Source organism: Pipistrellus hanaki, assembly GCF_964339955.1.
Source record: "Pipistrellus hanaki genome assembly, chromosome: 16".
Taxonomy (NCBI): Eukaryota; Metazoa; Chordata; class Mammalia; order Chiroptera; family Vespertilionidae; genus Pipistrellus; species Pipistrellus hanaki.
In genome coordinates this window covers 655,801-677,644 of record NC_140518.1, presented here as the reverse complement: position 1 = coordinate 677,644, position 21,844 = coordinate 655,801, and the positions used below count along the sequence as shown (strand labels likewise).

The window sequence follows — 21,844 nt, the reverse complement described above, 5'->3', positions numbered from 1 at the left end:
CCTTAGCCAATCGTGATACAGTTGGGAGTTGCACCGCCCCAATGAGCGTGGGGCTCGGTGCAGAAAGCGGAAGTGGCGGTCGTAGGGGCGGGACCGCCCATGAGAGAGGAAGTGGCTTCACCCCGAGACCCGGCGCGTGCAAATGCCGGGAGCCAGGCTCGGAGCAGCGGGCCCCCCGCAGACAGGGGGGCCTACGGGCCCGGAGCGGCCGCAGGGGCGGCGGCAGCAGCTGCTGGGGAAGCAGCCGGCGCCGAGGCCCAGGCTGCGCAGGTGGGTCTCACCCCCTGACGCCTCTGCCCCGCCCGGCCTCTCCCTTTGCCGGGCCCCTCGCGTTCTGCCCTGTCCGTGCCGCGCTTGGAGCGCGAAGGAGGGACACTTGCCGCCTCCAGGGGGCGTCTTGGCCATCCTGGGGGAGGTCAGGGAGCGGCGGCCCCTGGGGCGCTCGGAGCGTTCAGCGAGCACCCGGGTGAGGGACAGCCTCCGGGAGAGGATGCTGCCTCGACCCGCATGCCCCACCGCAGCTAGGGCGGCCTGCAAAACTTGGTTTTCTCCGACCCTGCTCTGCTGGAGGTAGGACACAGCTCACCCCCGTGTTCTCCTTCTCAGCCAAGAAAAGAAGAAAGTGAATTGCAAGCCCAAGAACCAGGATGAACAGGAAATCCCTTTCCGCCTCCGGGAGATCATGAGGAGCCGCCAGGAGATGAAAAACGCCGTCAGTAACAAGAAGAGGAAGAAAGAGGGTAACGTGCGTGCCGTGTGGGTGGCAGTAGAGCGAAGTGTCCAAATACCCAAGGGTGTGCCGGTGCTCCTAGGGGGCGGGGCGAGGACTGACCCAGGGCCGGGTCTGCAGGGACACAGCCGCCTCTGGTTTCGGAAGAGGCTCCAGGGGAGCCCGGGGCCGCCACCCCTCCCGGCCCCTCGTCCTCATGTGTTTACCCGCAGCCCAGGCGGCCTTCAGAAGGACGCTGGAGAAGGAGGCCAGGGGAGTGGGGCCAGACATCCCGGTCCCCAAGTTCAAGCGGAGGAAGTGGGAGTCTGACGGGGCCTACATCCAGCGCATGGAGCAGGAGGCCCAGCACGTGCTGTTCCTCAGCAAAAACCAGGCCGACCAGCAGCCCGAGGCGGAGGTGGCTCCCAAGAAGAAGTCGGAGGGGAAGAAAGCGTGAGTGGGGGCTGGCGGGGCTTGGGGTCCCATGATGGTCTTCTCTTGCCAGGGGCAACCCCACCCCACCCCGTGATTCAGGAAAGAGGTTGAAAACCCTGGTCACCTGGTGGGAGGGGGGAGGGAGGGGGTCAGGGAGGCTCTGACCCAGGAACTCTGGGGGCCTAGCTCTCTCTCTGTTTCTGTGGAAAGTCGTCACGGGGCCAAGAGCCAGCGCAGGTTGGGGCCAGTGGTCCAGCCAGGCTGGTAGCTGTCGGGAGGTGGAGAAAGGATGAGGCTCAGTGTCCTCCCCTCCCCCCAGGAGGCTAGCTGACTGCCAGGGACCATGCCCACCCTGTGGGAGTCAGGACTGTGGGTGGGGGTCTGGGTGAGGCTGACAGGCAGCCCTGGGTTCCCCCTCTGGTGAGCGGGTGCCCGTCTCTCCCTGGACCAGGACTGGGGGTGTTCCCAGCGTCACCTTTCCTTCCAGAGGGGCGTGCGAGCCCTGAGCAGTGACCCCGTCAGCCTCCTTGTGAAGAGGGGCCGCAGGTGTCCCCCTCTTACAGCGGTTGGCTGGCGGGGTTCAGACGCTCTGGTGGAGAGCTGTGGGGTGGTGAGGGGTGGGGGCTGGAGGCAGCCGCCGGGCGCCCCTGAGGGCAGGGTGACCCTCGGGCCTCGGAGCCCGGGGGAATGAGAGCCGGGACCACAGAGCTGGCTCCTCCTCAGGTTCCAGAAGCGGCGGCGGGACCGAGTCCGGAGGAAGAGGGAGGAAAAGGCCGCGGAGAGGCTGGAGCGGGAGCTGCTCCGAGGTGGGTCGCCCTGCGGGGACTGTCGGCCCGGGTGGGGGTGGGGCCGGCGGCCCGGATGTGCCCCGGGTCGGTGGTGGGCACCCAGCGGCTCAGGCGTGCTCCTCTGCCCTCCAGACACGGTGAAGTTTGGTGAGGTCGCCCTGCAGCCCCCCGAGCTGACCGCCCAGCCCAGGAAGAGCGGGAGCGCGGGCCAGGTGAGGGGCGGGCTGCCCTGCGCCCCGGGAGGGCGGTTCTCACGGGGCCTAGCAGCTGTGGGGCCAGGCTTTGTCACCTCCCCCCTGCTGACCCCGGGCCCCCTTCTGTCTGGCCCTCAGCCTGGCAAGAAGTCGCTGATGCTGGCGAGGCTTCTGGGCCCCGGCGGTGTGGCCCGGCCCCCGCCTGCCTCCATGGCCCGGCAGCGCATCGTGGCGGAGGAGAGAGCGCGGGCAGTGCAGGCCTACCGGGCGGTGAAGGCGCAGCGGCAGGCGCAGGGGCCCCCGTCAGCCCACCTCCCGCCCAGGAAGAAGCCAGAGACCCGCCTTTGAGAGACGAGGGTTCCTGCACCGGGTGGGGCGAAGGGCAGGGGTCCCCAGATCTGAGCCCTTTCCCTGGCACACCCCCGACACAGCCTGGAGCAACGGCTCAAGTTCAGGAAAAGGCTCCAGTCTCTCAAGCAAGACCATCCGCCAGGCCCGGGCCAGGACATCACCTGTGCCCAGCCCCCAGGGCAGGGCCAGCGCCTGGCTGTCAGCCCCTCACACCTGTCCCGAGCCCAGCATCGCCCTCAGCTGTTCTCACACACAGGCCCATCCCGATCCCATCCCTCTGTAGAAGCTGTGACTCGGGTGAACCGAATCCCTCACAGGCTCCAGATTCACGGGAGCAGCATGACTGGGCTGGAGGCGGGCCAGCAGTGCGGGGAGGGTGGGGGCAGGACCCACGGGGTGGTCGGCACCTACAACACCGGCTCCCAGTGCCAGTTAAGTCCCCACAGAGGCAGCTGGAGTCGGTGCACGCCTTAGTCCTGGTGTGGAGAGCGATGACCGCACCAGTGAGGGGCGGGCACAGGAAGCATTTCTCACGGGGCGGTCCTTGGGGAGAGCTGTGGCACAGGAAGCATTTCTCACGGGGCGGTCCTTGGGGAGAGCTGTGGCACAGGAAGCATTTCTCACGGGGCGGTCCTTGGAGGGCTGCCTGGCAGTTGTCAGTCCTCCAAACAAGACCTGGTGCTTGACACTGAGCCGTCGGGGTTCCCAGCCCTCTGTGCAGGTGCCCCCTCCCTGCCTGCCACACGGAGTCACTTCTGTCCGGGACCAGGTCCCCCACGGGGCTGTGGCGGAGACCATCTGGGTTCTAGGAATGCTCACTGATGCTGAGATGTCATTGTTTCTAGACCGTTTTTTGCAGACAGGCCTTAGGAGCATAATTTCTAAAACATGTTTATGTAACTACAGTTCTCAATTTGTATTGAGATTAGCTATTAAATTTTAATATTTTACACTTTCTATCTTTGTGTCTTACACTGAGAATGTTTCACAAATATGCTTTATCCTCCAACAAACATAAAATGGCTCTAATTCGAACAGTATTAACATAAACGTACAGGACGAGGGTTAAGATTTCGGCTTTCTCGGCAGTGGTGTTGGGCTGTCACCTCAGGTTCTTCTCTCTGGCTGTGGTACCGATTGGATGTACAGTTGAGATCTTTTGTGTTTTCAGGCTTTAAGTTGCTGTTTTAATTCATTTTTGAACGGAGAACATAGTTTACCTAACTCAGGTTCCCAGAGAAAAGGGGCTGCCCGCCTGCTGTGCCCGGAGCTCACGTGCTGCCCGGCCGGTGGGAGGCGCACTCTTGGCTGAAGGAGGGATGACGTAGAGCCCAGAGTTCTAACCTTTCTCGCCTTTACTCGGGCTTTGCCGGAGTGCTCTGAAACTGGGGGGTGTCTGAACGCCCTCCGGGTCTCACACTGTCTGTGAAATCAACGGGGACCCCACGGAGTGGAGACGGCCCGTGTCCAGGGCTGCTCGGTGGCGCCCAGCAGTGCCACGGGCCGTGCACAGCAAAGAGCTGGAAGCACCGCGTGCCTGAGGGGTCACACACTCTGCGGACGGCTCCTTACCTATCACAGGAGGTGGAATAGTGGTCCAAAGAGATACGTTCAAGCGTAGCCTCGGGACGTGCCAATGTGAACGGGCTTCACCGATGTCGTCATGAGCTCAGCGGCACCGAGCTCCACCAGGCCCTCCCGCCTGCCCTGCCTGCCTGCTGCCCGGGTGCTCAGGGCCAGCCGGCGCCGCTCCCCAGCCCGGGACCGTCTTCGTTCCATCAGCCGTCAGGGCTTGCACCTGGGTGCCTCGGCTTACCGACCACTGCACCCAGCACACAGCCCCCTTCAAGGTTCACGCCGGGTCCTCCTCTTCCTAAGCACAGACCTCCGGGGCCCGAGCAGGGCCGCCCGCTGCCTCCTCCCCATAGGGCGGTCCAGCCACGCCCCCCACGGTGTCACCGGCCGGCTCCGTGCGTGTCCTGGAGCCATTGCAGCACCGTGGCCAAGCCCGTGCCCGTCCGGGCACTGACGTCTGCCACGGTGATGGTCTGCGTGGCACACGCAATGATGTCTGGGAGCCTGATTAACGACTTCATCTCCTCCACGGTCATGTAACAGGACAGGTCACTGGAGCGAAAGGGGTGCTTTGTTAAAGTGGCCCCGCAAGCCCACCCGACGCCCACTGCACCCCTCCCTTAGAGGCCACCCTTCCCCGGGCCTCTGTGCTCCCGAGGCCCACGGACCCGTACGTTTTATTGAAGAGGATCAGGACCTGTGCGTCCGCCAGCGGCTCTGCGGAGAGGAGGCCCAGGAGCTGCGTGCAGGACGCGGAGAGCTGGGTGGGGTTGGAGGCATCCACCATGAACTGGGGAGAAGGACAAACTTCAGGGCCGCTCTGATGGAGGCAGCCCCTGCCAAACACACACACACACACACACCCGGCACCACAGCCCTGGCCGAGACAAGCCAAGCAAGATGACTTTGCAGCCAAGGGCTGTGCAGAGCAGGCACACCCCTCAGCAGGCCTTCTGGGCCTTTCCGAGAGCTGCCAGGGGGACCGCCAGGGCAGACCGAGTTCCCAGAGGGAAACAGCACAGTCGCTCAGGAACCCAAACTCCATCCCACACACAGGCAGGTCCGGGACCAGACAATACCCATTCGGGGGCAAACTTCCCCTAAAGGAGTTCCCGGCCTGGGACCCACCAGGAGGGCACGGCAGTCTCCATAGTAACTGGACCAGATGGGGCCCATGCACCCGCCCAGCTCCCGGATGGTGATCTTCCTGTGGGCCACGATGTCCGTGAGGTTGGTGCCCACCTGCGGGGAGAAGCAGGGTGCAGAGACCAGCACGGCTCCTTCCCACGGGGACCCCGCAGAGCACCGTGCGGGGCCCTTTACACCGTGACCCAAATTCAAAAGCAGAACCGTAGGGAAGGGGGGATTCCCGTCTGGGCCCGCCCCCTCCCGCTGCCTGTGGCCAGAGTCAGCGTCCACCGGGGGTCTTGCTTCCCCCGGCGTGTACTGAGCTCATCGACCGGCTGGATTCCAGGTCCCCTCCCTGTAAGAAGCCAAAGCACTTGGCAAAACACAAGAATGCCCTTAACCGGTGTGGCTCAGTGAACAGAGCATCGGACTGCAGACTGAAGGATCCCGGGTTCGATTCCGGTCAAGGGCATGTACCTTGGTTGCAGGCACATCCTCAGGAGGGGGTGTGCAAGAGGCAGCTGATCGATGTTTCTGACTCTCTGTCCCTCTCCCTTCCTATTTGTAAAAAGTCAACAAAATATATATACTTAAACGTGCGGGAGCGCGCTGCCTACCGTGGGTCGCGTCGAAGGAGGATCGCCCAGGTCGCCCTTCCCATCCTGAGAGCTCAGCTGTGCGAGGCGGTCAAGGACCACAGCGGGCAGCGGGGCAGCGGGCAGAGGAGGCGGACTCCGCCCAGGCCGCCCCCGACCCCCGGGCTCCCTCTCCAGCCCCCAGGGCGACCCTGACCCCGACCTAGACCCGACCCCGACCGCCTCCGGAGAGTCCCGCGTCGCCCACCCCGGGTGCCCCCCAAACCGCGCCCACCCCCAGGCGCCCCCGCCGCCCCGGGGCCCTCGCCCGGCCGGAAGGATAGTCTGCAGCCTCTTCACCAGCAGCGACTTGCCCACGCCGGCGGCCCCGAGCAGCAGACACATCCCCACCACTCGCGCCGGCTCGGCCCCCGTAGCTCCGCCCCGCGGGGACGCAAGGCCCGCCCCCGGCCCCGCTGCCATTGGACGAGCCTCGCCTCCTGGGCTGCTCATTGGTCTTCCCGCAGCCGCGGCCAATCGGCGCGCAGAGTCTGGAGCGAGGGGAAAGGCCGCCCCCTCGCGGACGGAGGAGGGCGACGTGTGCGTGCGCGCGCCCGCGAGGGGAAGGCGGAAGCGGAAGTCGGGGACGCGCTGGCTCGCGGCAAAGGAGGCCTCGGCGTCGGGTCGGGTCCGGGTCGCCATGGGGCGCGGCAGCGGCACCTTCGAGCGTCTCCTAGGTAACGCGGCCCCTGCCCCTCCCCGCCGGCCCGCGGCCCCGAGCGGATCCGAGCGGAGCGGCCGCCGCGCGGCCCGGGCCTGGGTGGGCGCGCCGCGAGCGGGGGTTGGCAGTGCCAGGCGCGGGCGCTGGCCGGGCGGTGAGGGTCCGCGGAGGAGCCGGGCCCGGAGCCGGCGGGTCTCCCGGCGCGGACCGCGGGCGCCGGACCGAGCGAGCTCGAGACTCTGAGTCATCAAGATGGGTGACTCGACCGAATAGCAAACCTCAGCGGACGTCCTCCCGCAAAGAGCCCAGGGTCCGTGCGGTTAGGGCTCTTGACCCAAACATTGGCACCCCAAAAGAGGACCCCTTTCTGGGACTGCCAGGCTCCCCTAGGCCTGCTTCCCTGCGGACCAGGCCGGCCCCCGGCCCCCACTGGCTTGGTGGCTGGGGAAGGCGTTTCCCCGTCCGTCGGGGGCTATGGCCCATCCTTTCCGAGCCTCCTGGAGGTCACACGTTTTAGGAAGGAAAAGGAATTCTCCTGGGCAATCACACACACACACACACACCCCGCCATGAAACGGCCTGTGCGGGCTGGGGACAGGTGCCCTGGGTCGCCCACCCCCAGGCCAGGCATCGTTCTTGGTCTTGGGAGGTGCAGGCGAGGGACCCAGCCACCTGGGGCGGCTCAGCCTTGCGAGGATAATCCAGAAGTTACCAGCGGACCCGGGTGGAGGTGGCCAGGCCTTGCCAGGTTATTTGCAGCCTCCAGGGAAGAGGGTGCCGGCAGGGCTGGAGCCTCGCACGTGATGGGGAGAGGGAGGGATTCATTGGAGAATCCTCGGAGGTCAGGTCAGTCCCTTGAAGCAGAGGACAGGCGTCCAGGGGCCTCTCCGAAGCCTGGCCCCAGTGCAAATCCCTCCCAGAGGTCAAACTTCCAAACACCCAGGGCTCAGGGACGCTCAGGAGTCCTGGCTGTGTCCCCAGCAAGCTGTGTGACCCCGCAGTGAGCTCCCTCTCTGCGGCGGTTTGTCTGCGGGTGTGTGTGTATGTGTGTGAAGGTAGGACCTCACTCGTGAGGCTGTGCTAGAAGCTGCTTCATGGAGAGTGTTGGGAAGAGGCTGTTACCCAGCACACTGCAGGGTTTCTCTGTTCTTATGTTGTTGTTGTTTTTAACATTTTTATTGTTCTCAGAGAGGAAGGAAAAGGGGGAGAGAGAAACATCAATGAGAGAAAAATCATTTCCCTGCTGCCCAGGTTGTGGGATTGAGCCCTGACCTCCTAGTTTGTGGTCGGCAAACGGCTGCTCACGAGCCACATGCGGCTCTTTGGCCCCTTGAGTGTGGCTCTTCCACAAAATACCACGGCCTGGGCGAGTCTATTTTGAAGAAGTGGTGTCAGAAGAAGTTTAAATTTTAAAAATGTGGCTCTCCAAAGAAACTTCAATCGTTATCCTGTTGGTATTTGGCTCTGTGGACCGAAGAGTTTGCCGACCACGGGCCTCGTTCATAGGTCAGCGTTGAACCACTGAGCCAGGCTGGCCGGGCCCGCTGTTCTTTTCCGGGCCGTTTGCCTCGTTGGGTCAGGCCGGCACTCCCACGGCCACAGCTGGGGTTTCCGTGGCGGCGAGTGTTTAGAACGGGATGGAGCAGCTCCTCCCCGGTGCTGAGCTGGGGGTCCCCTGGCACCCCGGCAGGAGGAGCCCCATAACGGTACGCTTCTGCCTTAGACAAAGCGACCAGCCAGCTGCTGCTGGAGACCGACTGGGAGTCCATCCTGCAGATCTGCGACCTGATCCGCCAGGGGGACACGCAGTGAGTGAGGGGACGCCCGTGCCCACTGCCCGCGGGCGCGGCCTTGGCGGAGCCGCGGGGTCTGGCGCTGGGGGTTTGGATCTGGGCGCAGCCAGAGGACTCTCCGTCCAGCTGGGGACCTCGGGGGCCAGCCGGCAGCTGGGCTTCTCGTCTTAGTTGCTGAGACGGTTTTCTTTCTCCTGTCTCTTTGCACTTCTACGTACATCCTTTCTTTTCAGGGCAAAATATGCTGTGAGTTCCATCAAGAAGAAAGTCAGTGACAAGAACCCGCACGTGGCCCTGTACGCCCTAGAGGTGACTGGACGCCCGCACCCCCCCCCTCAGGGCCCGTCCCGAGCTGTCAGGGTGGCAGAGTGGCCTGTGGCCTGTGGCCTTCCCACCGCCTGGGGCAGCGCCAGCACAGTGCGGGCATCGGCGGGAGGCGGGTGTGAGCAGCCCTGTGGAGAGCGGCCTTCTGCGGGAGGTGGGCCATCCAGGAGGGGTCTCTGCGCTGACCAGCAGCTGTCCCTCCCCTCCTCGGTCTGCAGGTCATGGAGTCCGTGGTGAAGAACTGTGGCCAGACCGTCCACGACGAGGTGGCCAACAAGCAGACCATGGAGGAGCTGAAGGAGCTGCTGAAGGTGAGCGCTTCTCGGCAGCCGGGGCCCGGGGGGCAGGAGGGGTCGCCCGCCGCCAGGCCTTTGCTGTCCGGGTGCTGCTGGCACCTTGGCAGGAGCAGCTTCCGGTGTGGCAGAGGCCACGGTGCCTGTGGGCGGTCCCTGCGCCAGACCAGTCTCAGCGGTGGTGTCTGGGCGCAGGGGGCCTCGCCTGCCCCACCTGACACTGACACACGGGCTGCTGGGGAGCCCGAGGGCAGCTGGGCGCCCGGCGCTCTGAGCGGGGTGCGCGTGGGCTACTGTGTTTTGGAGGTGGGGGGGCGGTGCCTCCTTTGGCAGAGGAGGGTAAGTCCCTCTAAGCCGGAAACGGGGTCCGGGCCGGCCCGCAGCCCCCGGCCTGCGCTGCCCCTGCAGGGATTGTGACGTGGGCAGTGACCCCGAGGCTGTGACGCAGAGCTGGGTGGGGCAGACATTCTTTGGGTGCAAGGGCACCCCTCGGAGTGAGGCTGCCTGGGTGCTCCGAGGGGCACAGCCCCAGGCCCCGACGGTGTCCTGGGCCTGCTGGTGCCTTGGGCCTGTGGGCCGAGAGCCCATGGGAAGAGGGGGGAGTCCGACAGATCATGCCTAAAGCCGTCAGGCCCCATGGAGATAAGAGGGCCTCCACCGCAGCAGTTGTTTGGCTCAGTGGATAGAGCGTCCGTCTGCGGACTGAAGGGTCCCAGGTTCAGGTCAGGGGCATGTACATTGGTTGCGGGCACATCCCCAGTAGGGGGTGTGCAGGAGGCAGCTGTTTGATGTTTCTCTCATCATCGATGTTTCTAGCTCTCTATCTCTCTCCCTTCCTCTCTGTAAAAAATCAATAAAAAATACTAAAAAAAAAAAAAAAAAAAAAAAAAAGAGGGCCTCCACCGAGCGCTCACAGACACCGGAAAGGCCCAGAAGCCAGCGCCGAGCGTGGCTGCCCCGCTGAGGCCGCCTGCTCTGCCCGCACCGTCCTGGGCGGCCTGGGTGGGTGGCGCCCGAGGTGCCAGAAGTGTAGTGGGTGCTCCAGGCTGGGGGAGAGGGTGCTCTGTGGGCCTGGCTGTGACAAGGCGGGCCCGGCGTCAGGCAGGTTACAGGCTGAGGGGGTCCCGGGCCGGTCTTGTTACGGGACCTGGGGTTACTGTGGGGCCCTGTGGGCAGACAGATGCAGGGCTTCTCCTCGGGGGTTCTCCATGGAGGGCAGCTGCCCTGAGGCGGGGGTGGCTCCTGCGCTTCACCGGGGACCTGCCCGCCCCTGCCCGAGCGGCGGGTCCTCCCGCCCCTTGGCCACGCTGACACCCCTTGCGCCCGCGTGTGCGTGTGCGTGCGCCCGCGTGTGCGTCCCTCCTCACGCCTCCCTCCTCTGCAGAGGCAGGTGGAAGTCAACGTGCGGAACAAGATCCTGTACCTGATCCAGGCCTGGGCGCACGCCTTCCGCAACGAGCCCAAGTACAAGGTGGTCCAGGACACCTACCAGATCATGAAGGTGGAGGGTGAGTGGGGCCTGAGGGCTCATTCTGGGCTGAGGGACAGCACCGCCAGGACCAGCAGCGGCACACGAGCGGCTGTCCCCAGGGTGGTGCGTGGGTCAGCCCAGCGCCGGGCACGCGAGCCCCGCCTTTCCAGCCTTCACCCCATTGGGGCCGGGGCGGGGCCCACAGCTCACACGGGCACGGAAACGGGGGGCGGCCCGGTGGTGCCCCCGGAGGCCGTGGAGACGGTGCTGAGCCTCGGTCGGGTCCTGAGGGGCAGGGCAGGCTGGGGCACAGGTGAGCCTGGGGCCTCGCGCACCGGCGGCCGGTGGTGACCGCAGCCTTCCTCCTCCAGGACACGTCTTCCCGGAGTTCAAGGAGAGCGATGCCATGTTCGCTGCGGAGAGGGTGAGTCTCTGGTGCCGGGCGAGGGGTGGGCTGCTCTGGGGCGGGGGAGGGGGGGAAGAGGGGGGAGGAGGGGGAGGAGGGGGGAGACAGGCCTGCTGGAGCCTGGGCGCCGGGAGCTGCGGTCTGCGGTGGAAGTGAGGCGCCCCGCGTTGCCCATGGAGTGAGCGGCTGTGGCTGTCCCCGAGGCCCTGGGCCTGGTGTCGGCCTCTGCGGGCGGGAGCAGACGGAGGGCTGGCCGTCCTGACTCTGCCGCCCACAGGCCCCCGACTGGGTGGACGCCGAGGAGTGCCACCGCTGCAGGGTGCAGTTTGGGGTGGTGACCCGCAAGGTGAGTGAGTGCGCTTCCCCCGCCCTGGCCCCCCCACCCCCCGGAGGCCAGCCTGGCAGCTCCCGGCGGTGCTGCTGGTGGAGTGGCCGGCGGGTCAGTGGCCGTCCTCAGCCGCCTCGCCCTGTGTCACAGCACCACTGCCGGGCCTGCGGCCAGATCTTCTGCGGCAAGTGCTCCTCCCGGTACTCCACCATCCCCAAGTTCGGCATCGAGAAGGAGGTGCGCGTGTGCGAGCCCTGCTACGAGCAGCTCAACAAGTGAGTCCCGGCCGGCGCTCCCCGCTCCTCGGCCGCCTCTGTCCCGCGCGAGGCCGGCAGAGGCGGCCCTGCCCCTTCCCGCCTCCGCGCCCAGACCCGGCGGGGCCAGGCGGCACCAGGGCCTGCGGCTGCCTCTTAACTGCCTAGTTTGGAAGCAAAACTTCCAGGGAGAACACGGTGTGACGAGGTGAGGGGTGCCCTCTGCCTGGTCCCTGGTGTTGACCTTGACGGGGGCTCCCCCTGCACGTGTGTTCACACACGTGTTTGGTCCTGGGCCTTCGTGTGCGTGCCCAGAAAAGGAGTGCTCTGCGGAGCCCACACGTGGCGCTGGCATGTCCTCCGCACCATGTTGGCCCCGCGCGCCCCAGTGAGGTCAGGGCCTGTTCGTCCGTCTCATCCCTGGGGTCCCCGCTCTTTCCCGACGTGCCCAGGCCCTTGTCGCGTGGCCTCAGGTTGGACTTGAGGTCCCTCGTGGTCGGGTCGGGGCCTGTGCTCCTGGTGGGACCAGGCGGAGGCCGTGTCCACAGTGTGTGGGTGCAGAGGCCCTGCTGTCCGTCTGTCTGGCCCGGGCGGTGTCCGAGCCTCACTTCCTGGACACAGGCTCTCCTCGGGCCGGAGACTCACCAGGGTCCCCCCGGAAGCGCCTGCACATCTGAGGCTGTTTTCTCTGGGGTGCGGCTGTGGCCACGTGATTGCTGTGGTGACGCTGGGGGTGCTTGGGGGCCAGGTGGGGTGCTGGGTCCCCCACAGCATCCTGTCGTCTAGGAAAGCGGATGGCAAGGCCCCCCCCACGACGGAGCTGCCCCCGGAGTACCTGACCAGCCCCCTGTCGCAGCAGTCCCAGGTACGCCCGCTCCGGCCCCCTCCCCGGCCCCTCTCCCCCACCCCCTCCCCCCGGCCCCCTTCCCCGGCCCCTCCCCCACTCCCTCCCCCCGACCCCCTTCCCCGGCCCCCTTTCCCGGCCCCTCTCCCCCACCCCCTCCCCTGCCCGCTCACCAGCCCGTCTGCCCCCAGCTGCCCCCCAAGCGGGACGAGACGGCCCTGCAGGAGGAGGAGGAGCTGCAGCTGGCCCTGGCGCTGTCCCAGTCGGAGGCAGAGGAGAAGGAGAGGATGGTGAGTGGGGAGGGGGAACCCAGGCTGCTCCGAGCTGGGGTGCTGGGGAGCACCCCTAGATGTTGGGGGAGGGCTGAGTGTGGAGGCTGGGCCCACTATGCCCGCGCTCCCTGCGGGACCCTCTTCCTGGTTCTCCCGCAGAGACAGAAGTCGGGGTACACAGCGTACCCCAAGGCGGAGCCCACGCCCGTGACCTCGTCCGCACCCCCCGCCAGCAGCCTGTACGCGTCACCCGTGGTGAGTCCCCTGCGCGCCCGTGCCCCCTGGCCGGACTGCTCCCCCTGGAGGGCGGGAGGGCTGCCCAGGAAGGACGGCGCCTTGCCCCCTGGCCTGCCCCGCACCCGCTCCCCTCCCTGCTCTCAGCTCCCGGCCCGGTCCCTGAGGGGGAGGCCCGGCCTTCCACCCTCAGCCTGGGCCTGAAGTGCCCGCTGTGCGGCGCCGAGGCCGTGCTGCCGCCGTCTGTCCCGGCGGGAGCAGGCCGAGCTCACCGGCCAGCGGGGCCGACTCTGGGCTCAGCCTCGCCCCTCGGTGAAGGGGTGGGGCTGAGAGTAGCCCTGCCGCCTGCCCATCGGGGCCATGCGCATGGTTGATGGGAGGGCGGGCAGGGGCCCTGGCATGTTGTCAGCCCTGACGGAGCCCCTTGGCTCATCGGGCCCTGAGTGCGGGCTGTGGGCGTGTGCTGTGCTGTGACCTCGGCCCCTCCCCCCCAGAACTCGTCGGCGCCGCTGGCTGAGGACATGGACCCCGAGGTGAGTGTCCTGTGCACGGGCTCCCCTCCTGAGCCCTGGCCCCTGGGTGACCTCTGGCCCCTGCATGACCTCCCGTTGCCCCCCAGCTCGCCCGGTACCTCAACCGGAACTACTGGGAGAAGAAGCAGGAGGAGGCCCGGAAGAGCCCAACGCCCTCGGCCCCTGCGCCCCAGGCGGAGCCCGCCGCCCAGCCCGTGGAGGCCCACGCCGCCCCCGCGGCCGCGGTGGAGGTGAGCCTCGCTCCGGGCCTGGGCGGGCCCCGGGGCCCGGCCGGCCCCTCACCCTGCGGTGTCTTCCAGACCTCCCTCCCGGAGACGGACCCGCAGCCCCTCGCCTCCTCCGGGGGCCTCTTCAGCGAGGTAAGCGCCCTCCTCGGCCTCGATGCAGCCTTGGCACTGTGCCCAGTGACCGGAGGCGGCTGGGCCCCCTGCCCGCCCAGCAGACCTGTGCCCAGCGCCGCCCGCTGCCGTTCCTGGGCTCCGGCCTTGCTGCCGCGGGAGCAGATGCCAGGCCTTGGCAGGGGAGGCTGTCGGTGTCACCTGAGGGGGGCGTGTGTGCGCCCCGGGGCCGCCGCTCTGCCCTCATTGACGGAGCCTGAGGTGCTCGCCCCGGGCCGGGGGCTGGTGCGGGCGGGCTGCCCGGGGGCAGATCCTGACTCGGGAGCGGGGACCCCCCGTGTGCCGTCCCACAGCAGTTCCAGAACGGGGAGTCGGAGGAGAGCCATGCGCAGTTCCTGAAGGCCCTGCAGAACGCCGTCAGCACCTTCGTCAACCGCATGAAGAGCAACCACGTGCGCGGCCGCAGCATCACCAACGACTCGGCCGTGCTGTCCCTCTTCCAGTCCATCAACAGCATGCACCCCCAGCTGCTGGAGCTGCTCAACCAGCTGGACGAGCGCCGGCGTGCGTGTTCCCGGCTGCGGCGGGCGGGCGCGGGGCGGCCCCGGGCTCGGGGTGGTCCCACCGCGCACGGGGGGGGGGAGGGGGGGGGGGCCGGCCGCTGAAGGAGGGGTCCCCAGCCACGCCCTCTGCCCTGCAGTGTACTACGAGGGGCTGCAGGACAAGCTGGCGCAGATCCGGGACGCGCGGGGGGCGCTGAGCGCCCTGCGGGAGGAGCACCGGGAGAAGCTGCGCCGGGCGGCCGAGGAGGCGGAGCGCCAGCGCCAGATCCAGCTGGCCCAGAAGCTGGAGATCATGCGGCAGAAGAAGCAGGTGCGGGGCCGCCCGGCGCGGGGCCGCCCGGCGCCGGGCTGCGGGTACCGGCACGGCGGGCGCTGACGGCTCTGTGCCCGCAGGAGTACCTGGAGGTGCAGAGGCAGCTGGCCATCCAGCGCCTGCAGGAGCAGGAGAAGGAGCGGCAGCTGCGCCTGGAGCAGCAGAAGCAGACCATCCAGATGCGCGCCCAGATGCCCGCCTTCTCCCTTCCCTACGCCCAGGCAGGCGCCCTGCCCCTCCCGCTCCTGCTGCCCCGCAGCCGCCCGGAGCCCCGCGACAGCCGTGTCTCTGTCCCCAGCTCCAGGCCGTGCCCGCGGCGGGCGGCGTGCTGTACCAGCCCTCGGGCCCCACAAGCTACCCAGGGACCTACAGCCCCGCAAGCTCGGTGGAGGGCTCCCCCATGCACACCGTGTACATGAGCCAGCCGGCCGCGGCCGCCGGCAGCCCCTACCCCAGCGTGCCCGGGGCCGGAGCAGGTAACCAGCCGACATGAGCCCCAGACCATTACTTTTTGTTTCGTTTTATTTTTGCTTGTTTGACAGAAAAGCTAAGAGAATGAATGGTGCAAAGAGATTCCCCAAATGTTAACGTTCTACCTCGTCTGCTCTCCGTGCACACGCACACACACGCACACTCAAGTGCGTTCACTCTGACACCTTCCGGTCTGGAGGCTCTGGCTGCCATCCCTCATCCCTCGCCCCCCGTCCCCTGTGGTGACTGACTTGGGTCCCAGGATCCAGAACGGAGCTCAGCAATGCCGGGCCTGTGGCAGCTGTTTGCTGTCCTGACCCGGCTCCGGGTTCAAGGGTATGGGCGGAGGTACCGCCCCGCAGTGTCCTTCCTCCGCTGGACACAGTGGGGTGCATTCCTGACCACTCCTCGCTGGGGTCCCCTCCCCTCTGTGTATGTCCTACTCCCGTTGGTGAGACGGCCAAAATGAACCAAAAGGAAAATTCGGAGAAATGCTCCCAACGCTGGGCTCTCCCCCTCACTCCTCTCCCTCCAGATCCCAGCGTGGTGAGCACTTACATGTACTCAGCAGCGGTCACTGGCGCGCAGACGGCCCCCCAGGGCCCGGCGGGACCCGCCGCCAGCCCTGCCTACTCCTCCTACCAGCCCACCCCCACCCAGGGCTACCAGGTAGGCGAGGCCACTCCCTCCCCAGAGCCCGGGAGGCGCCAGCCAGCCCCTCCCAGCTCCTCACAGGCCTTCCCTCCACAGACGGTGCCCTCGCAGCCCCCGCAGCCCGCCAGCGTGGCCTACATGGGCTACCAGCCCTACGGCATGCAGGTGAGACCGCGGGCATCCAGAGGGCAGGTCCCGGGGGGAGGCTGGGGCACACGGGCAGGCTCAGCCCTTCTGTCCCCCACCCCCCATGGGTCCCCTGCCAGTCTGGGTACAGGCTCCTTTCCTTCCCCACAGAACCTCATGGCCGCCCTCCCCAGCCAGGACGCCTCGCTGCAGCCCCAGCCGCAGCCCTACATCGCGGGGCAGCAGCCCATGTACCAGCAGGTGAGCCCCTCCCAGGCCCCTGGGCCCCGGCCCCCGCAGGGGGCTGTCCTGGGAGGAGAGGCGGTCCAGCTGGGGATGCCGCTGGACCCACAGACCCTGGTGCCTGCAGCATCCGGGGGAGCGAACCACGGCGACGCGCAGCTCAGCTGCGGGGGTTCCAGGGGTGGGCCCTGCTGGGCGTGAAGCTCAGAGCCCATGACAAGCCGGGGGAGGAGGGGGAGCACCCTGGGCTGGGGGACCAGGGACAAGGCCGGTGGGTGTTCTGGAGCGGCCAGTGGAGGGGAGCTAGGCCTGGGGAGGAGCACCCATGGCCTCTCGTCCCCCAGATGGCACCTGCTGGCGGCCCTCCCCAGCAGCCGCCGCCCGTGGCCCAGCAGCCGCCCGCGCAGGGGCTGCAGGTGCAGGGCAGCGAAGCCCAGCTCATCTCCTTCGACTGACCCGCCCGGCCCGCGCTGCCCAGAGGAACACTACACCCGAGACCGCCGCCTCCGTCTGACTAGCACCCTGTGCCTCCTGGCTCTCCCCTCCTCCATGTAGTGCCCGCCCCCAGCTCGCCTTTCTGTCCTCACCTGTGCTCACCCCCGGCTCCACCCTCCTGTCCCTGAGTTGGCCTCCGACCTGCTTCCCCATGGCCGGGCCTGGGGGCGGGGGAGCCCCAGCCTGGGTGTCAGGTCCCTCTGCCCCCGCAGCTCTCTAGGACCCCCCCCCCCCACAGCTGTCAGCAGGAGCTCCTGGCCCCCGCAGGAAGGGGGGCTAGTCTCCAGCTTCTCTGCTTCTGAGCTGTCATGTCACCCAGTGCCCCAGTAGACGGAATGGATCGGCCATAATAAAGTCTCTCCAACAAGAACCACGTGTCTGCTCGGGGGAAAGGTGCTGGGCAGGAGCGTGGGCGTCCCCGCAGGCCAGCCTGTCCCCGCCCTCACAGGGCCCGCGGCTCCGGGCCCACTGAACGCCAGGAGCTGTAGTTGGAGGGAAATGTCCAATGTCGGAGTCCGCAGCTTGCATCCAGAGTTCAGCCTCTGGAACACCCAAGCCGCCTAGTAACTGCGGCCCTGGCTCCTTTCTGCGGGGCCGGACTAGCTAACAGGCACAGAGGCTCCGGGGCGCAGGCCCAAGGCGGGGCCGGGACCAGGAGGTGCGGGGCGGAGGGGCAGCACCTGCTCCGTGACCAATCCGCTCTGCGCTGGCTCTGAGCACGAGCAGGAACCCCCTTCCTCCGGCTGCATCTACAGAGCAACGCCAAGGCCCTCGGGCAGGCGCTGCAGCCGGGGTCCGGGGGCTGGACCAGGAGGCGGGAGTCCGGTGTTCGGACGCGCGCTCGGACCCGCGGAAGGGGGTGTCCTCGCTCCCGGGGCGGCTGCCCCGCAGGACAGAACGTGCTCCTTCCCTCCGGGCCGGCGGGGGAGCAGCCGTGCGGCCAGAGCGCAGCGAGCACTCCGCGCGCGGCGCCCACGGACGCCGAGCAAACGGCGCGAGGCTCCCGAGGGCTCGCTGCGCTGCTCTGCACGGACCGGGCCCGCCCCCGACTCGGCCGGAGCCCGCGCTAAGCCTCGGCCTCCACTGGCCTCCCTTGGCCCCGGTCCCTTGTGGGTAATCTCGGCGAACGAGAGGAGGCGAGCGCGAGGTGCGGCTAGAGCGTCCGTCCCAACTCATATGCTCGGCGGCCTTGGCGGCTAGAGCGTCCTCCCCCAGCTCCTATGCTCGGCGGCCCGGACAGCTAGAGCGTCCGTCCCAACTCATATGCTCGGCGGCTAGAGCGTCCTCCCCAGCGCGTGTACTCGGCTGCTCCGGCAGCTAGAGCGTCCCTCCTCCGTGGAGCCTCGTGTGACCTTCCCGCCGGTGGAGCGATGCTGCCGGCGGCTGCTCGCCCCCTATGGGGGCCCTGTCTAGGGCTTAGGGGCGCCGCGCTCCGCTTCGCCAGGTACCGCGGGCTGCCGAGGGCCGGGCGGGCAGAGTGGGAGTCCTCAGCCGGCCACCGGTGGTTCAGGCTGGGGCAGAGGGCGGGAGGCCCGACGGGTCCCAAAAGGGAAGCGGAGACACCCTCCCCCCGTGCGGAGACACACACCCCCGTGCGGGCCGCAGAGAGTGCCGGGGTGGCCTCAGATCACACGGGAAGGGTTCCCGCCTTTGCCCGGGCCTCAGTTTCCCCCGCAGCCCAGGGACGTGTAGGACCCCCACCATTGCATCCGGCGCTCCGGGTTCTGAAAGCTTTGTGCAGCAGCATGCATTTACGTGATTCCATTTCCCCGTGAGCTGCTGCCGTTCATTCAAACCAGGAAGTTGTTAGGAGCAACATCCTGCAAGAATAACAACAATGATGATGATGATGTGGGATTCTAAGGCTTGTGAAGAGGATAACTAATATAAAGGAGCTGGGAAACCCCCTTGCTCTGCCGTGGGCCCTGGAGTCTGAGAACCTGGGTTGGGACCAAGGGGCTAGACCTGAGTTCATGGCAGCTACCTGCCTGGACGGCCGGTCACCACCGGTGCCGGCTGACAGCTCTGTGAACGGGGTCCAGGCAACAGGTCCCACGTGTCAGCGCCGTGCGGCTGATGCGATGCAGCAGCCATCGGAGGGGAGAGGCCCTTGCTGGTGCACCCCTAGACAACGCCCCCAAGGAGTACCCCCCCAAGATCCAGCAGCTGGTGCAGGACATTGCCAGCCTCACGCTCCTGGAGATCTCAGACCTCAATGAGCTCCTGAAGGTACCCCCGGCCGGGCCTGGTAGTGGGGTCGGGCCTGTGTCTTGCTCCTGGAGAGTTTTTTTGGGGGGGGGCGGGGGGGGGAGTTTGGTCTGTTGTGGAAAGTGTGCCTGCTCCCTGGGTGCAAGGCTGTGCCAGGCTGGTCCCTGCGTGTGTTTGGGGGTAACCACCGGCGTCTGAGGCTGCTCTCCTCTGTCCCCACAGAAAACGCTCAAGATCCAGGACGTGGGGCTCATGCCCATGGGGGGCGCCATGCCCGCTGCCGCCCCCGCCGCTGCCGCCCCCGAGGTGAGCCGGGCGCGCCTCCGCAGAGACCTGCTTCTCTGGCGCCCAGTTCCCAGCGTCCCTCACTTCCCGATTTCTCTCTGTCCCTCAACTCTGTCCTGTGCCACTCAACACCCCCCTACTTCTGTGTGTCTCCGGCCGAGGCTCTGGTCAGCCCCCTGGGCCTCTCCCTGCCCACTGGGGACCGTGTGTCCAGGGGAGGGGAACAGGGAGCCGATGGGAGGAACAGGACACGAGAAGTTGTGTTGACTCGCAGGGCTTCCTAAGTTCTTGTGGGGGAAGTAGGGAGGAAGCTTGGGGGAGGGGAGGGTTATAGGTTCAGGAAAGGCCGTGGTGAGAGGAGACGGGAGGAGTGGAAGGTCGTGGTGAGAGGAGACGGGAGGAGCTGAGGGAGAGAGCAAGGCATTCCCAGGCAGGAGGCCGCGAGCGTGTCCGGGCTGGAGAGGAGTGGGTGTCTGCGAGGAAACCCGCAGACAGGAGGCCACACGCTCACCTGTGGGGTTTTGTCCTTGCTTTTTTGTATGTGTGTGTTTTCCAGTATTTGTCATTTTTTAAATCTCGAGTTATCCGCAGAAGAAATCACACACCCTCCCCAGCCTGAGGAATAACGGTTTTGCCGCATTTGTGTCTCCTTCCCTCGTGCTGGAGGCAGGTTCTGGCCTGTGCTCTCCACGGGGCCCTGCCTGCCCCCCAAAAGCACGACCCCAACTCTTCCCATCTCGGGGGCTCCCCACCGGCCGCTGGTCGAGGGAGGGGCTGAGCTGGTGTCCTCGGTCTGAGACACGGCTCTGGCTTGGCCGGGGCTGGAAGCCACCGTTCCTCTGTAACGTCATTCCGCCCACAAAGCACTTTGGGGGCGCTCCGCCTTGTCTCCTAAGCTACAGTTGTAAAGGGATGAGTTTTGGGGGCCGGGGCGGGAGGCAGTCTTAGCACGGCCCCTGGAGAGCTGGGAAGAGCTCTGTGCTGTGGAACTCGGTCTGACCGAGGCGTGGACGAGGTGGGGGGCACCGAGTGGGAGGGCGGCCTGCTGGGCGTCCCTCCTGCCAGAATCGGGCGGGAATGGGGCGGGCTTGCCTCTGGGGTTGCAGGACCCGCAGCCCGGGAGCGAAGGGGCCTGCGCCCGCTCCGTGCTCACCCAGCCCCCCCCCCCCCCCAGGCGGTGGAGGAAGACATCCCCAAGCAGAAGGAGCAGACGCACTTCACCGTCCGCCTGACGGAGGCGAAGCCGGTGGACAAGGTGAAGCTCATCAAGGAGATCAAGAACTACGTCCAGGGCATCAACCTGGTGCAGGTGCGGGGGCGGCGGGGGGGGGTGGGGTGCCCGGCGGGCATGGGGCTGGGCGGCTGACTGGGCTCGCTCTCCGCAGGCCAAGAAGCTGGTGGAGTCGCTGCCCCAGGAGATCAAGGCCAACGTCGCCAAGGCCGAGGCGGAGAAGATCAAGGCGGCGCTGGAGGCGGTGGGCGGCACGGTGGTCCTGGAGTAGGCTCCCCGAGAACTGTGCACAGGGTCCCTGGGCCCGGAGAGGCCCGCCGCCCGCCCAGCACCAGGCTCCGCCGCCCGGCGCGCCTCCTCGGAGCAGAGGCCACACCCGCCCGCCACTGCGGCCGCCGGGCCCTGGGACAGGCATGGACCTATCGAGCGGGCAGCAGCAGGGGGCGGCTACCAGCACCGGCCTGGCTCTGGCCGCCCCGGTTCACCACGCGCCCCTGGTGGCCGCTGAGAAAATACATGGTTTGGGCCGTGCGCGCTGCCTCTGGTTCCTGGGCTGAGGGATGGGGGTCTGCAGGCGGTCGCTGGGTCCTGAGACCCCACAGCCGGCGGCGTTCACAGTCCTGCCCGCCAGCCGCCAGCCGCGTGGCTGATACCGGCTCTGCACCAGGAGCTGGGTGTGCAGCTCCCGCCCCGGCCGGCTGAGGGGGCTGTGGGGAGCGCCAGCCGCTGAGGGAAGACAGCGGCCTCGCTCCCAGGAGCCCCCTGGGCCTGGGCCAGAGTGGGAGGGAGGGGCTGCGGGGTGTCCCGAGTGCGGGATGAGGACCCCCCCCCCTCCCCCCCCTCCCCCCCCTCCCCCCCCCCCCCCGCTTTGCCTGTTGGAAGAATGACCTGCACGTTCTGTGGGACCAGAGGGGGCGCTGTGTCCGGGAGGCGGCCTCTGGTGGGACAGTTCCTGCCCCCCACGTGCTCCCACTGGACCCTGTGATCTAAGGAGGCGGGGAGGCTGCCCCCTGGGCGCCCACAGGGTTAATGATTGTCCATCAGCAGATCTCTGGGTGTGCCTTCCCCCCAACCCCCTCCCGGTGGCTGCTGGGCCACCTGAGGCCGGGCAGGGCCTGCTGAGCCGCCTGCTCTGGGGGCTGGGAAGGAAGTGGGCTGAGCTTGGGGACCTCGTCCTGCTTTCCCACGGAGCCAGGGGCAAGTGGGGTGATGGGGCCTCTGCTTCGTCCCATGGCAGCTGCTCCAAGGGAGGGGCCGCAGTGGGGTGCCCTGGCCAAGTGCCTTCTGTACCCGGGCGAGGCCAACACCTGTGTCTGCTCTGTGTCTACTCCGTGCCCTGCAGCCGGCTCAGTCAGGGCCCTGGGGGTCCTGCCCGCCACCCTGGCTCCCAGGACCGGCTGCAGGGCACCGGACAGGAGTGTCAGGCCTGGGGGCCCCTGAGGCCTGTGCCCCCGGGTGTGGCCCTGGCCCTGGGGCCACCTGGCCTTGGCCGTGGGCTCTGCACCGGGAGGGGCATCTGTGGGTCCCAGCTTCCCCGCTGGTGCCCACCAGCACCTTATGAGACCCCATGAGGTCCCGGTAGGAATTACTAGCATTCCTGCTGCCCGGCCTGGTGGGAAGGTCACGGGGCACCGCTGAGAGGGAGCTGCCTCCTGCTTCCTGCTCCACCGGCTGTTCCAGGACTCCGGT

General features: G+C 67.4%; 4 protein-coding genes across 8 annotated transcripts; 3 read left to right on the top strand and 1 right to left on the bottom strand.

Moving 5' to 3' along the window:
- Window positions 1-60: 60 nt before the first annotated feature.
- Window positions 61-3,434, top strand: CCDC137 (coiled-coil domain containing 137). 3 transcript variants are annotated; one of them, XR_014792979.1, is made up of 7 exons: window positions 61-270; window positions 607-740; window positions 943-1,162; window positions 1,868-1,950; window positions 2,065-2,144; window positions 2,265-3,000; window positions 3,088-3,434. XR_014792979.1 is itself a non-coding variant. In XM_084862072.1 (6 exons), exons 1-6 carry the CDS (start codon window positions 143-145, stop codon window positions 2,472-2,474), a joined length of 855 nt encoding a protein of 284 aa, XP_084718198.1. In that variant the 5' UTR covers window positions 61-142; the 3' UTR covers window positions 2,475-3,434. The 3 variants fall into 3 exon arrangements, 1 of the variants encoding a protein (XP_084718198.1); XR_014792980.1 differs by having other exon boundaries at window positions 2,265-3,033; window positions 3,077-3,434; XM_084862072.1 differs by having other exon boundaries at window positions 2,265-3,434.
- ARL16 (ARF like GTPase 16) lies at window positions 3,391-6,457 on the bottom strand (the record flags this gene model as incomplete). Its single annotated transcript, XM_084862123.1, has 5 exons — window positions 3,391-4,604; window positions 4,727-4,842; window positions 5,181-5,294; window positions 5,798-5,854; window positions 6,098-6,457. 5 exons carry the CDS (start codon window positions 6,455-6,457, stop codon window positions 4,433-4,435), a joined length of 819 nt encoding a protein of 272 aa, XP_084718249.1. The 3' UTR covers window positions 3,391-4,432.
- HGS (hepatocyte growth factor-regulated tyrosine kinase substrate) lies at window positions 6,371-16,801 on the top strand. Of its 3 annotated transcripts, none has more exons than XM_084861934.1 (22): window positions 6,371-6,492; window positions 8,200-8,284; window positions 8,503-8,578; window positions 8,812-8,904; window positions 10,271-10,394; window positions 10,729-10,781; window positions 11,041-11,109; window positions 11,242-11,366; window positions 12,132-12,210; window positions 12,381-12,479; window positions 12,621-12,716; window positions 13,190-13,228; window positions 13,315-13,452; window positions 13,528-13,587; window positions 13,920-14,130; window positions 14,267-14,439; window positions 14,523-14,663; window positions 14,741-14,918; window positions 15,449-15,582; window positions 15,664-15,732; window positions 15,865-15,954; window positions 16,281-16,801. In XM_084861934.1, exons 1-22 carry the CDS (start codon window positions 6,456-6,458, stop codon window positions 16,389-16,391), a joined length of 2,280 nt encoding a protein of 759 aa, XP_084718060.1. In that variant the 5' UTR covers window positions 6,371-6,455; the 3' UTR covers window positions 16,392-16,801. The 3 variants fall into 3 exon arrangements, with proteins under 3 accessions (XP_084718060.1, XP_084718059.1, XP_084718058.1); XM_084861933.1 differs by having other exon boundaries at window positions 13,315-13,458; XM_084861932.1 differs by having other exon boundaries at window positions 13,315-13,458; window positions 15,449-15,732.
- An 891-nt stretch (window positions 16,802-17,692) lies between these two features.
- MRPL12 (mitochondrial ribosomal protein L12) lies at window positions 17,693-20,686 on the top strand. The gene is made up of 5 exons (XM_084862087.1): window positions 17,693-17,875; window positions 18,474-18,660; window positions 18,862-18,945; window positions 20,099-20,233; window positions 20,310-20,686. The coding sequence occupies exons 1-5, from the start codon at window positions 17,802-17,804 to the stop codon at window positions 20,424-20,426; spliced, it is 597 nt and encodes a 198-aa protein (XP_084718213.1). The 5' UTR covers window positions 17,693-17,801; the 3' UTR covers window positions 20,427-20,686.
- The last annotated feature ends 1,158 nt before the right edge of the window (window positions 20,687-21,844 follow it).